Source organism: Macaca nemestrina, chromosome 20 (assembly GCF_043159975.1).
Source record: "Macaca nemestrina isolate mMacNem1 chromosome 20, mMacNem.hap1, whole genome shotgun sequence".
Classification (NCBI taxonomy): Eukaryota; Metazoa; Chordata; class Mammalia; order Primates; family Cercopithecidae; genus Macaca; species Macaca nemestrina.
The window spans coordinates 57913034-57927033 of NC_092144.1; the positions used below are offsets into that span (position 1 = coordinate 57913034).

Consider the following 14000-nt stretch of genomic DNA (forward strand, 5'->3'; position numbering starts at 1 on the left):
CTCTCCCATTTGTACCCAAAGGGGAGCTCATTATGTACTTACTGTGACAGCAACAGAGTTTGCTTGTTTTCTGTTAGAGTCTTGAAGTATTCCTTTGTACAGTTTATTTCCCCAGGAAATGCCATATTGATGCATATTAGGCCACATCCAGATTTTGGCATTCTACACGAAGCTGCAGGAAACAACTTGTTCACTTGTTTTGTTTTTGTTTTTGTTTTTGCTTTTGTTTTTGAGACGGTTTCGCTCTTTTTGCCCAGGCTGGAGTGCAATGGCATGATATTGGCTCGCTGCAACCTCCGCCTCCCAGGTTCAAGCAATTCTCCTGCCTCAGCCTCCCTAGTAGCTGGGACTACAGGCGCATGCCACCATGCTCAGCTAATTTTTGTATTTTTAGTAGAGACGGGGTTTCACCATGTTGGCCAGGTTGGTCTCGAACTCCTGACCTCAGGTCATCTGCCCGCCTCAGCCTCCCAAAGCGTTGGGATTACAGGCGTGATCACAATGCCTGGCCTACTTGTTCACCTGTTATTTCCCATTTGTGCAGGTCTGTTTACTTCCTCGAAGCCTGTTTGCTGGACCAAAGCAAATGTGTATTTATAACATGGATAGCTACTGCTGAATTGCATTCCTCTGGAGTTGTAGCAAATTGTGCCAGTTTAGACCCCCAAGGGTAGTATATGCAAGCGTCTTTACTAGACATAGGCTTTAGTCTAATGCAATGGGTGATAAATGGTACCCTAGGGCGAAAAATAGTGCCCTGGGGTGCGTTTTGCTGTGCATTTTTCTTATTACAAGTGGTAATACTGGAAATACTCAAGCCTTTTGTCTTTCCTTTTCTGTGCACTGTCTGATCATATCCTTTGCCCCTTTTTCTCACCAGTTGTAATTCTTAGTGATTTCCAGAGGCTCTTTATATATGAGAGAGATGAACTTTGTGCTAGGAGTTACAAGTATTTTCCCCAGTAAGTCATTTGGCATGTGACTTAATTTGTGGGTTGTGTGCGTGTGCACTTTTGATGAGAATGAAATTAAAACTTTTTAAGTTTTTGGTATCTTTAAGCTTTTTATGTTTAAATGACTTCAAACACATAAAAAGTTTCAGGACTAGTACAGAGGGCTCATAGTAGTTCTTTACTCCTCAACTAGATGTGTTAGTTATCTATTGCTATGCAGTAAATTACCCTCAAAACTTACCAGCTTCAAACAGCAAGCATTCACATGTCTCACACAGTTTCTAAGCTTCAGGAATCTGAAAGCAGCTTAGCTAGGAGGTTCTAGCTCTGTATCTCCCATGAGGTAGTCATGATGTCAGTTGGGCGGTAGTCATCTGAAGGTCCCACTGATCTGGAGAACCTGCTCCCATGCTCACTTGTGTGGCTATTAGCAGGAGGCCTCAATTGTTCCCTCAGTGGGCCTCTCCAAGGGGCAGCACATGACACACAGCGGCTGGCTTCCTGCAAAGTGAGTGACCCAATAGAAACAGACTGAGAATGCTCAGGATGGGAGCTGCAGGCTTTTTATAACTAATCTTGGAAGTGTCATATAATCACTTCTGCCAAATTCTATTGGCCACAAAGACCAGCAGTGGGAGGGGACTCAACACAAGGAGGTGGGGATTGGTGGTGGCTGCCTCCCACATCTACCCATTGTCAGCCTTTTGCTGCATTTGCCTTGACCTTAGCATTCTCATTCTGTGTACATTTTTTTCTGAATCAGTTGAGAGTAAGTTGCAACCATTATACCCCTTCGCCCCTTAATATTTTATTTTATGTATGTATGTATGTATGTATTTATTTTTGAGCCTGAGTCCCACTCTGTTGCCCAGTCTGGAGTGCAGTGGTGCAGTCTCGGCTCACTGTAGCCTCTACCTCCCGGGTTCAAGTTATTCTCTTGCCTCAGCCTCCTGAGTAGCTGGGAGTACAGGCGCACACCACCATGCCCTGCTAATTTTTGTGTTTTTAGTATAGATGGGGTTTCACCATGTTGACCAGGCTGGTCTTGAACTACTGGGCTCAAGTGATCCACCTGCCTTGGCCTCCCAAAGTGCTGAGATTACAGGCGTGAGCCACCACGGCCAGCCTACCCCTTAATATTTTAGTATAATATTTCAACCTTTGAGAACAACGACATTCTCTTTCTTAACCATCATACTGCAAAGAAATAAAGCAGACAGCATTGACATGATACTGTTGTCAAATCCACTGTCCATAATCCAACTTCACCAGGCGCCCAGGGATCCTGTAATGTTGTATTATTCTCCTATTTCATGTAGCATCAGAGTGCCGCTGCGTGTGGGCCACCTCCCTGAGCCCTTGGAACCTGTTGAGTGGGCAAGTTCTTTTTTCTCCGACTCAGCGATGTACCTGCCATTGGCCATTTGAGTCATTTCTCTTTCTCCTCTATTGTAAATACTCCCACAGTGGGTATCCCCATGAGCAAGTACTTGAATATTCTTTTTTGTCGTTTGTTTTTGAGACAGAGTTTCACTCTTGTTGCCCAGGCTCGAGTGCAGGGGTGCAATCTTGGTTCACTGCAACCTCCGCCTCCTGGGTTCAAGCGATTCTCCAGCCTCAGCCTCCCAAGTAACTGGGATTACAGGTGCATGCCACTATGGCGGCTAATTTTTTTTTGTATTTTTAGTAGAGACGGGATTTCATCATATTGACCAGGCTTGTCTCGAACTCCTGACCTTAGGTTATCTGCCTGCTTCAGCCTCCCAAAGGGCTGGGATTACAGGCATGAGCCACCGTGCCCAGCCGAATATTCTTTATCACAGATTTCTGGAGGGGGAATTTCCAGGTCAAAGTCGTGACCCTTTCAAAGTCCCCAGACCAAGCTGCCTTCCAGGGGGCAGCCCCACCAGCCGTACACAGCGCCAAGGACTGCGCCTCTTATCTCTTCTTAGAAGTGGCAAAGCTTTCGGGTGTCTAGATTGATGACTGATTGATTGATTGATTGATTGGTTTGGTTTGGTTCTTTAACTGTCAGAAGTTACTCAGGGCCCAGCTTGGAAGGGATGCTGGAAGGGCTCTAGGACTTAGAGGCCAAAGCTGGTGGTGAATCTGATGTCATGCCGAGAGGCCTGGCTCTGGAGTGTGGTGGCACTGGCTGTCCTCGGGCAGAACTCCTGAGCCATCTAAACCTGAACTCAGCCAGCTTTGAGAAATGGCTCAGAAGTCACTGAGCAGTGTAAAGGCCTCAGTTCCACCTTCCCCAGCCTGGAGAGTCTGGACCAGTTTTGGCGCCTTGGCCTCAGTTTCTTATCTGTGAAATGGGTCCAGTGTTACCACTGCTCTCAGGGCTAGGGAGAGATTGCACAAATGGATGCAGGAGGCCGGCCATTCGTGTTAGATCAGCATGAGCTGTTACTAGGATGCAGATTCTGTGACAGCAAGCGTCACGGTGCCAGCCCAGCATTGGGTACACAGCTGGTGCCCACTGATTACACAGTGGCTGCTCTGGGATTCTTTGGGAGGAGGGTCCACAGGGGCAAGGTGCTCTGTCTGAGACATGCTTTAGGCGAGGTGGCTGTGTGCGCGTGACAGAACTAGCACCAGATCACGTGTGCTTGCAGACACAGGCTTCATCACAGTCTGGTATGTTGTGCACACACACGCACGCTTGCACCTGCAAGCTCACGTGGCGCCCAGGTAGGCCTGCAGCCATGGCCACACAGGCACACAGAGGCAGGTGCCCAGGACACTTAGAAGGGGGTCTGGGCCTTCCCATGCCCGCATCCAGAGGTCCACATGTGGCTGTGAACCCAGGCCTGTCCCTGTGTGGCCATCCGTATCCTCGGCAGCCCCCGTGCCATGGCCATCAGCCCCTAGCCACGGTACACAGCATCATGCTGGCGTCTCTTTGCCTTGACTTGGCTGGATGGGCTGGTGGGGGCTGGCGGCTGGGACGCTGCCCTGCCCGCCCTCCTTCCCCGCTGCTGTGCTCGCCGCCCGGCCCTCCTGCCTCCTGCTGGGCAGCAGGTGTGGTGCCCCTGCTGCCGCCGCCACCACTGCCTCTGCTTCCTCCGCTGCTGCCACCCCAACCCTGCAGGGCTCGCCTTTGTCCGGGGAACTGCGAGGGGCTGGGGGAATGGGGCAGAAGGGGGGCTGAAATTGGAGGCCAGAGAAATGTGGAGGAGCTGGGGACAGAGGTCAGGGGCAGGTGGAGGGGGCGCCATGGGGAATGAGAGACGAGGGAGGGACGGGCAGCTGTGGCGGGCTCCCCTCTTAGGATGGGGGTGGGCTAGGAAGGGGGCTTCTGGCGGGGATGGCTGGGGACCCCAGTGTCTTGGGGCAATGGGAGCTACGGTTGGTTCTGACCCCCGCCCCTCCCCTCTCCCTCCCTCCCCTGCCCAGATCCCGGCAGCGGCTCCGCTGAAGGGCCCAGGCCCCTCTTCGTCCCCGTCACTACCTCACCAGGCCCCTCTGGGGGACAGCCCCCACCTGCCCTCCCCACACCCCGCCCGGCCCCCTTCCCGCCCACCCTCCCGGCCCCAGAGTGTGTCCCGCCCTCCCTCAGAGCCAGCCCTGCACCCTTGTCCCCCACCCCAGGCCCCCCCAACTCTGCCTGGCATCTTTGTCATCCAAAACCAGCTGGGCGTTCCCCCACCTGCCAGCAACCCGGCCCCTACTGCCCCAGGCCCGCCCCAGCCGCCTCTCCGTCCCCCATCCCAGCCGCCTGAGGGACCGCTGCCCCCAGCCCCCCACCTCCCTCCATCCTCCACCTCCTCCGCTGTGGCCTCCTCCTCCGAGACGTCCTCCAGGTTGCCAGCCCCTACGCCATCCGACTTCCAGCTCCAGTTCCCACCTGGCCAGGGGCCCCACAAGTCCCCCACGCCCCCTCCAACCCTCCACCTGGTCCCCGAGCCGGCAGCACCCCCCCCACCGCCTCCTCGGACCTTCCAGATGGTGACCACCCCCTTCCCAGCGCTGCCCCAGCCGAAGGCTCTTCTCGAGAGATTTCACCAGGTAACGGGAGGCAGGGACCGCCCGCCCCATCAGCCCCATCCCATCCCATCCCCTCAGTCTGATGGGAGCCCCTCCGCCTTACGGATCTGTGTTCCTCCCCAGCCCTGCTGCGTCTGGACACCCCCTCTCCTAGCCTGTGTTCCCCACCCCTCATCCACCTGTCCCCTCCTCAGGTGCCGTCCGGAATCATTCTACAGAACAAGACTGCGGGGGGCCCTGCTGCCCCGCAGACTGCCACCAGCCTGGGGCCCCTCACCAGCCCCACTGCTTCTGTGCTGGTCAGTGGGCAGGCCCCATCCGGGACCCCCACCGCCCCCAGCCACGCCCCCGCCCCGGCGCCCATGGCTACCACAGGTAGGGGAGAGGTCGCCCACGTGCCCAGGGAGACGGGGCCTGAAGATGGGCGAGCAGGGCTGAGAGCAGGGACGAGGGTCTGGGGCAGGGCTGTGGGACTCAGCACAGGGCATCAGCCAGAACTCAAGGGACCTAGGAAGGCTGGAGGTGGCAGGGCTGGCCCCAGATTTGAAGGGCCAGAGGGCCAGGAGGAGAGGGGTGGGGTACAGGGTGGGGCTACCGTTTGAGGAAGGGGCCTTCATGCAGTGACCGCAGGCCCTGTCTCCCCACCCCGCCCACCCCCAGGCCTCCCTCCTCTGCTTCCGGCCGAGAACAAGGCTTTTGCCAGCAACCTCCCGACCCTGAATGTGGCCAAGGCCGCTTCCTCTGGGCCAGGGAAGACCTCTGGGCTGCAGGTAAGGGGCCGTCAGAGCAGGGGTCAGGACAGGACCAGGAGTCTTTGGGAACTGGGAACCGGGGCTGGCAGGGGCAGGGAGACACGGGAAGACGGGGACAGGATGAAGCTGGGACCATCAGGCAGCTGAGACACCACGAACAGCCGTGCAGGGACAGGAAGGGCAGAATGACACCCAGACAGGCAGCCAGAGATGAGGAGAAACACGGAAACGGTGGGACAGAGACGGCACCAAGACGACTGGCAACAGCGTGAGGGACTGTCACTGGGGCAAGAGCAAGTGACATGGACACAGGATGGGGAGGACAGGGCTAAGACTCAGGATAGGAAAGGCGGGTTGAGACGAGACAGACCTGAGACAGAGCGGATCAGGGACCAAGAATGGAAGGGTGAGAGGGCAGGGACAGCTGAGGCCGAGGCCACCTGTAAGACGTCAGGGAGATGGAAGACAAGGAGAGGAGCAGATGGGAGGACCAGGACCCAAGAGGCCGGGAGAGGCTCAGAGACGGAGATGCCGGAACAAAGGCCAGACACTGAGGACAAGAGGGGAAGCAAGGAAGGGAGGTGGGGGGGCAAAACGACTGGAGCCGCATGGGGAGAGAGGCTGTGCGAGGCAGGGGTGCCGGGTGCTGGGCGGTGACGTGGGAAGCAGGCATCCAGCAGAGGAGGGAGGTCACACACAGGCGGCCCTGGGCGAGGGGACGGAGGGGACCCAGGTGGAGGACGCCCAGGGCTCCAGCCTGCCTTTCACCCTCTCCGTCCATTCTCCAACCCAGCCCAGGTCTCCCCCTGGGGTTTATTGTGATGGGCAGGGGATCCTGCGGCTGGGGCCAGGCCCCCACCCGGGTGAGACAGCGGTCCCCTGCCCCGTCTTTATCCCAGGCTGCAGGGGAAGCGGGTCAGGGCGCGAAGGGGAAGCAGGTCAGGGGAGGGAGGGCTTCTGGAGGCAAAGGCCTCTCACTCACCTTTCTTCTCCCAGTACGAGAGCAAGCTGAGTGGCCTGAAGAAGCCCCCAACACTTCAGCCCAGCAAGGAAGCCTGGTGAGTCCACACCCCACCCCTGCCCGGTACTTTCCAGAGACCTGGGGAGCACGGGGCCACCCTCCAGAAGCGGGGTTGGGGGCCCAGTTGCCAAGCCCAGCTCCACCTCTTGCTAGCAATGTAGTTCCCTCATAGACCCTCAGTTTCCCCTTCTGGAAAATGGGGTGGTAATGGGGGTGACCAGAGGGTGGTGGAGGGAGGGTGGGCTGTGACTCCGCCAGGCTGGGGCTCAAGAGGGCAGCAGTTTGGTCCGTCCTGGTTGTTGCTGTGCCCTCTGCATCTCCCACACAGCGGGGCAACGTCAGTGCTGAGCCCTACTGGGTGGGGGAAGTGAGTGGGTGGACATGGCTGTTGGGAGGGTGATGGGGGGTGTTTGGAGATGGATGGATGGGAGTCTGGGTGGATGGATGGGTAAATGCTGGATGGCTGTCTGCCCTCTCCTGCCTTCCTTCCACCACCAGGGTTTTTTGTTTTGTTTTAGGGGGGTTTCTTTGAGCCAGAGTCTCACTCTGTCACCTAGGCTAGAGTGCAATAGCAATGTTGGCTCACTGCAACCTCCGCTTCCCAGGTTCATGTGATTCTCCTGCCCCAGCCTCCCAAGTAGCTGTGACCACAGGCACCCACCACCATGCCCAGCTAATTTTTGTATTTTTAGTAGAGATGGGGTTTCACCATGTTGGCCAGGCTGGTCTTGAACTCCTGGCCTCAAGTGATCTGCCTGCCTCGGTCTCCCAAGGTGCTGGGATTACAGGCATGAGCCACCATGCCCAGCCCACCATGAGTGTTTTTTAAAAACATGTAAGGCTGGGGGGTGGAGGTTGCAGTGAGCTGAGATCGCGCCATTGCACTCCAGCCTGGGTGACAGCGAGACTCCGTCCTCCCACCAAAAAACATATATATATTTTTACATATATTGTGGAGACAAGGTCTTACTATGTTGCCCAGTCTGGTTGGTTTTGTTTTTGTTTTGTTTTGTTTTTGGAGACCAAGTCTCATTCTATCACCCAGGCTGGAGTACGGTGGTGCAATCTCGGCTCACTGCAACCTCTGCCTCCTGGGTTCAAGTGATTCTCCTGCCTCAGTCTCCTGAGTAGCTGTGATTACATGTGCCTATTTTTTGTATTTTTAGTAGAGATGGGTTTTCATTATGTTGGCCAGGCTGGTCTTGAACTTCTGACCTCAAGTGATCTGCCCATCTCGGCCTCCCAAAGTGCTGGGAGTACAGGTGTGAGCCACCATGCCTGGCCTAGGTTGGTCTGAAACTCCTGGGCTCAAGCGATCCTCCCATCTTAGTCTCCTGAGTAGCTGGGACTACAGGCACGTGCCACCACACTTGGCTAATTTTTAAATAATTTTTGTAGAGACAGGGTCTTGCTGTGTTGCCCAGGCTGGTCTTGAACTCCTGGGCTCAGTCCTTCTGCCTTGGCCCGGCAAAACGCTGGGATTGAAGGCGTGAGCCTCTGCCTGGCCTAGGAGTGTAGATTAAGTCCCCACTCAGTGCCCAGGCCTGAGCCCCATGTTGGGAACACAGGAGTAAGTGACAAAGTCCCTGCCCCCAGAGTACAGAGAGGCTGCTGGTTTTTAGCCAAGGGTGGAGTTGGGCCTGCCTGGTGGGAGAGACAGTCACACAGCCAATAGACATAACCCGCTGTAACATGGGCTACAAAAGCGGCCCGTGAGAAGACAGGATCCAGTCTCCCTCCTTCCCTCCCCGAAGGCTGCACTTAGGAAGAACCAGGGTGGAGCCACACTGGCCCCAGGTGGCAGGAGGCAGAATAGCAGCTTCCAGGCTCTGGCCTCTCCCGCTCTGCTCTTCCTCCTTTATGTGCTTTGGGAAGGAGTGACTTCACTTCACTTTCTCCACCTCATCTTCCCCTTCTGTAAAATGGGAATAGCGATAGTACTGCTTTGGTCGGCCCCAGGGACTCAGTGAGATGCAACAAGCACGTTCAGCACTTGCGAACACCGCTGCCCAAGTATTCCCCTTCCCTCTGTTGTGTTCAGTTGCGGTCTGGGGCTGAGGGTTCAGGGACTTCCCCTGGCCCTCATCTGCCCCCCCACCCCGACCCTCCGCCGTGTGTGGTCTCTCCCCTCTCCACCCGCAGTTTCCTGGAGCATTTGCACAAACACCAGGGCTCCGTCCTGCACCCCGACTACAAGACGGCCTTCCCCTCCTTCGAGGACGCCCTGCATCGCCTTCTGCCCTACCATGTCTACCAGGGCGCCCTCCCCTCCCCCAATGACTACCACAAAGGTGAGGCCTCCCCAGGACACAGCCTTGTATGTCCCGGGGGACCCCAGCCGGTGGGGCGGGGCGCCGCCAGCGTAGAGTTGTAGGTGCACGGTGCGCTGTGCTGCCCCGCCCCGCCGTCCTTCCTGCGCGGCTGCGGCCGCCCCCAACATCTCCGCCCTTGCCTCTCTTCCCTTCCTTGCAGTGGATGAGGAGTTTGAGACGGTCTCCACGCAGCTGCTGAAACGCACCCAGGCCATGCTCAATAAATACCGGCTCCTGCTCCTAGAGGAGTCCCGGGTAGGGTCAGAGTTGCCTTCCTCGTTTCTGGGCTCTTCCCCGCTGGGACGCTGCCTCTTTCCCTCGCCCGCTCTGGGCAAGGTGGAGCCTTCCACCCCTTCTAGCCCCGGGAGGGAGGTTGGGAGGGAGGCGTGAGCTCCGATCGCAAGGAGGACAGTTTGGACCCTGTGCGCATCGTCCCCATCGCTCGCGCCCCTCCCCCCTTCTTGCTGGTTCACTCGCACGTCTTCTCTTCCCCTCTACCCCAGAGGGTGAGCCCCTCAGCGGAGATGGTAATGATCGACCGAATGTTCATTCAGGAGGAGAAGACCACCCTTGCCTTGGATAAACAGCTGGCCAAGGAGAAGCCAGGTGAGAGAGGGTAGTGAGAGGGGAGGGGAGGGAGAGGTGCCCCCACCCCACCTGGGCGGAAGAGTTAGATTCCGGGTGGGGAGTGGGTGTATGGCCCTACCTCACTCCACCACTAGGAGGCGCCCCAGCCCCGCCTTCCTACTGCGGCTGGGCCTCCCTTGACCTGCCGCCTCCCAGACCAGAGAGCCCACATCCATCTTCCTCCATCCCTGTGTGTCCCTTTCACGAACCCCCACACCCTAGGATGGGGGGAATATTCTGCCACCCCCATGGGACAGAAAACGGGAGAGCAGGCTCCTAGGTTGCAAAGTATATAAGGTAGCGCCCACTCTTGGGTGCCAGTCCTTTGGGGACTCTGAGAGTGAGTGCCTCCTTAAGTGTTGCACCTTAGGCGGCTCGCTGGCCTCACTCTAGTCTCCTGTCTGCAGGAAACGGTACAGGCAGTTCCCAGCTGCCAGAGTTTTTAGAATATTCCCTTAGCCCTCACCTGCATTCCAACTCCAGAGCTTCCATTAAAAAAACATGGTCCCTGCTTTCTGCTTCCAGGCCCAGGCTTTTCACCTCGAGCTCTGGACCTGAATTTTGAAAAAGTAGTCATTGGTACTTAAATGGGTGCAAAGGGGGGGCCATAGTGAAGGAGGGGCCGGGAGCGAGTCTGAAGTCTCTAGGGTAGGAGAGGAAGGATAGTTCGGTGGTTAGGGGCTCGATGCTGGAGTCTTGGTTCAAATCCTGGCTCTGCCACTTACTGACTGTGTGACCTTGGGCAAGTTACTTACCTTCTCTGTGTCTCCGTGTTCTCATTTTGTAAAGTGGGGGTTTTGATGATCAGTTTACAGTCCTTTATCTGACACCATTGGGGCCCGATATGTTCTGGAATCCTTGCTTTTAGAAAGGCGATGAGCTACCTAGATGCTGTCTTCTGGTTTACCCCCAGTGGGTTTGGGGAGGCACTCTATGATCAAACACACTTCTGGAGTGACATCGATGGGTATCCAGAGTATTTGGGATAAATCAAGACCATAAATAACCTCATGTAGCCGGGTGTGGTGGCTCACACCTGTAATCCCAGCACTTTGGGAGGCTGAGGCTGGCGAATCACCTGAGGTCAGGAATGCGAGACCAGCCTGGGTAATGTGGTGAAACCCTGTCTCTACTAAAAATACAAAAATTAGCTGGGCATGGTGTCTGGCACCTATAATCCCAGCTACTTGGGAGGCTGAGGCAGGAGAATCACTTGAACCCAGGAGGCAGAGGTTGCAGTGAGCTGCGATCATGCCACTGCACTCCAGCCTGGGCAACAGAATGAGACTCTGTCTCAAAAACAACAACAATAACAACAACAAAAACACCTCATGTCATTTCAGACCAGATTTTGAAATTAGATCCTTCTTTTTTTTTTTTTTTTTTTTTGAGACGGAGTCTCGCTCTGTCCCACAGGCTGGAGTGAGTGGCGCGATCTTGGCTCACTGCAAGCTCCGCCTCCTGGGATCATGCCATTCTCCTGCCTCAGCCTCCCAAGAAGCTGGGACTACAGGCGCCCGCCACCGCGCCAGGCTAATTGTTTTTGTATTTTTAGTAGAGACGAGGTTTCACTGTGGTCTCGATCTCCTGACCTTGTGATCCGCCTGCCTCGGCCTCCCAAAGTGCTGGGATTACAGGCGTGAGCCACCGCGCCCGGCTGAAATTAGATACTTCTTAACCCCATTTTTAAAAAGTTATGTATATAATTAGAGCAATGCTGTCCAATAGAACTTTTATATTTTATTTATTTATTTGTTTGTAGAGACAGGGGTCTCACTACTGTGCCCAGGAAGGTCTCAAACTCCTGGGCTCAAGCGATCCCTCTGCATTGGCCTCCCAAATGCTGGGATTACAGGCATGAGCCTTGTTTTATAGTCTCTTAATTCAGTTAAGTCTGAATGAGCCCCACGTGGCTCGTGGCTGCTGTGCCAGACACAGTGGTTTGGAGTTGGGGGAATTTGGGCCTTGCTGAAGAGGGTCTCACCCAGCCTGTCCTGAGGATTGGAGGGTCCAGGGTGCGGTCTGGTGCCTGGCAGGGGGTAGGTGCTTTGCACACAGCTCCTCCCAGCTCAGTCGCGGGGGCCTCAACCTAACCCCGTGGGTTTTCTTTGCCCCGATTCTGCAGACGAGTACGTGTCTTCCTCCCGCTCACTCGGCCTCCCCGTTGCAGCCTCTTCTGAGGGTCATCGGCTCCCCGGCCACGGCCCCCCGTCGTCTTCAGCTCCCGGGGCCTCCGCCCAGCCCCCTCCACACCTGCCCACCAAGCTTGTGATCCGGCATGGCGGGGCAGGCGGCTCCCCTTCGGTCACCTGGGCCCGGGCGTCCTCCTCCCTGTCCTCCTCCTCCTCCTCCTCCTCCTCTGCCGCCTCCTCCTTGGACGCCGATGAGGATGGCCCCATGCCCTCGCGCAACCGCCCGCCTATCAAGACGTACGAGGCCCGGAGCCGCATTGGGCTCAAGCTTAAAATCAAGCAGGAAGCCGGTCTCAGCAAGGTCGTGCACAACACGGCCCTGGACCCCGTGCACCAGCCCCCGCCTCCCCCCGCCGCCCTCAAGGTGGCTGAGCCCCCGCCAAGGCCGCCGCCGCCACCGCCACCCACGGGCCAGATGAATGGCACGGTGGACCACCCGCCGCCTGCCGCCCCCGAGCGCAAGCCCCTGGGCACCGCCCCGCATTGCCCGCGCCTGCCACTGCGCAAGACCTACCGCGAGAACGTGGGGGGCCCTGGCGCGCCAGAGGGGACGCCCGCAGGCAGGGCACGAGGAGGCAGCCCGGCGCCGCTGCCCGCCAAAGTGGACGAGGCCACCAGCGGGCTCATCCGCGAGCTGGCGGCCGTGGAAGATGAGTTGTACCAGCGTATGCTGAAGGGCGCCCCACCAGAGCCCGCAGCCAGCGCCGCCCAAGGCACTGGGGACCCCGACTGGGAGGCGCCCGCGCTGCCCCCTGCCAAGCGGCGCAAGTCAGAGTCGCCCGATGTGGACCAGGCCAGCTTCTCCAGCGACAGCCCGCAGGATGACACGCTCACCGAGCACCTGCAGAGCGCCATCGACAGTATCCTGAACCTGCAGCAGGCCCCCGGCCGGACGCCCGCGCCCCCGTACCCCCACGCTGCCCCGGCCGGCACGCCCGCCTCCCCGCCGCCCCTGCACAGGCCCGAGGCCTACCCGCCCTCCAGTCACAACGGCGGCCTCGGCGCCAGGACGTTGACCAGATAACACCGGGCCACCTCCCCTTCCCCGTCCCCTCCTCCCGCAGACGCCAGCCGGGTGTCCGCCCTCAGCCTCCTGGGGACTCGAGCCGGGGATCCCCTGACAGTTTTTCTTGCCTAAGTTATTTGAGTCACAAAGGCCTCCTTCCCTGCTGCCTGCTTCAGCTGGGTTGCTGGGGGGTGGGCGTGGATTTAGGGGAGGGGGCTGTGGTGTAAAACGCCTCCCCTGCCAAAGGAGGGGTGAAGTGGTGTGTCAGTTCCTGTTTCTTCCCACTTCCTGGCACACTCTGCTCCTCTGTCCGTGGGACACGCGCGTGTGTTCGCCAGGGATGGGGCCACCAGGTTGATGCCAACGCTCCGGGTGCCTGTCTTGTCCGTGTGGCTTCTCAGATGGTGGAGGGTGCTGGGAGCTGGCAGGGTCCTTCTAGACAGTCTCAGCCTCTCCCCACCGCCCCCAACAGGCTGTCAGTCAAAACCAGAGAGGGGCTGGGGGAGCCAGCTTCCCAGCGCGCTGTGCCCGCAGGCACCCGTGTGACATGCACACGTCCAGCTCCGTGACCCGTGTCTGTGTGTGTGCGCAAGTGAGTGAGAGATTTCGAACGCCCTCACCCCTCGACTTTGAAATCTGAGCAAAACAAGAAACTAGGGTCTTCCTCTCCCCCGACCCCCTCCCCAGCTAGTCTTCCCTCTGTTCTTCCTGCCTCCAGCCGCCCGCGCCAGATTTTGAAATCTCGGAGACAAAACTAGTACTGTAAGATAAATTTTTTTGTACTGTATTTATTGTGTATAACGATTTTTTAAAAGGAGAATTCTGTACATTTAGAACTCTTGTAAATTAAAAACCGATCCTTTTTTTAAAACTGTACTCACGCCGCCTTGGCCCATTGCTTTTGGGTGTTTGAGGGTGGGGCAGTGTTTGGATCTGGGGTTGTGAGGCCTTCTTCCGTGTGCATTTGTGGAGCACCTGCTGAGTACCAGGCCCCGTTCTAGACTCAGGGAGTTCAACATGAACAAGGCAGACAGGAGTCCCTGCTAAGCCGGTAAGCTGACTTGTTAGTGGGGAAGGCAGGTGGTAAACAGCGAAGCCAGATCCAGCCAATTCTTATTTCCGTTAAGGTGCTATCATCTCTGCA

General features: G+C 57.2%; 1 protein-coding gene across 4 annotated transcripts in view; it reads left to right on the top strand.

Annotated features, from left to right (window-relative positions):
- Positions 1-13732, top strand: part of BICRA (BRD4 interacting chromatin remodeling complex associated protein) — a 97358-nt gene extending 83626 nt beyond the window's left edge. For 3 of the 4 annotated variants that reach the window (XM_071087301.1, XM_071087300.1, XM_071087302.1), the window contains 8 exons: positions 4356-4967; positions 5141-5321; positions 5607-5716; positions 6695-6756; positions 8862-9010; positions 9192-9286; positions 9535-9637; positions 11784-13732. In XM_071087301.1, the coding sequence (XP_070943402.1) occupies positions 4356-4967; positions 5141-5321; positions 5607-5716; positions 6695-6756; positions 8862-9010; positions 9192-9286; positions 9535-9637; positions 11784-12874 (2403 nt within the window). In that variant the 3' untranslated portion in view covers positions 12875-13732. The remainder of the gene's footprint in view (positions 1-4355; positions 4968-5140; positions 5322-5606; positions 5717-6694; positions 6757-8861; positions 9011-9191; positions 9287-9534; positions 9638-11783) is intronic. The other variant, XM_071087303.1, reaches the window with a different exon arrangement.
- The last annotated feature ends 268 nt before the right edge of the window (positions 13733-14000 follow it).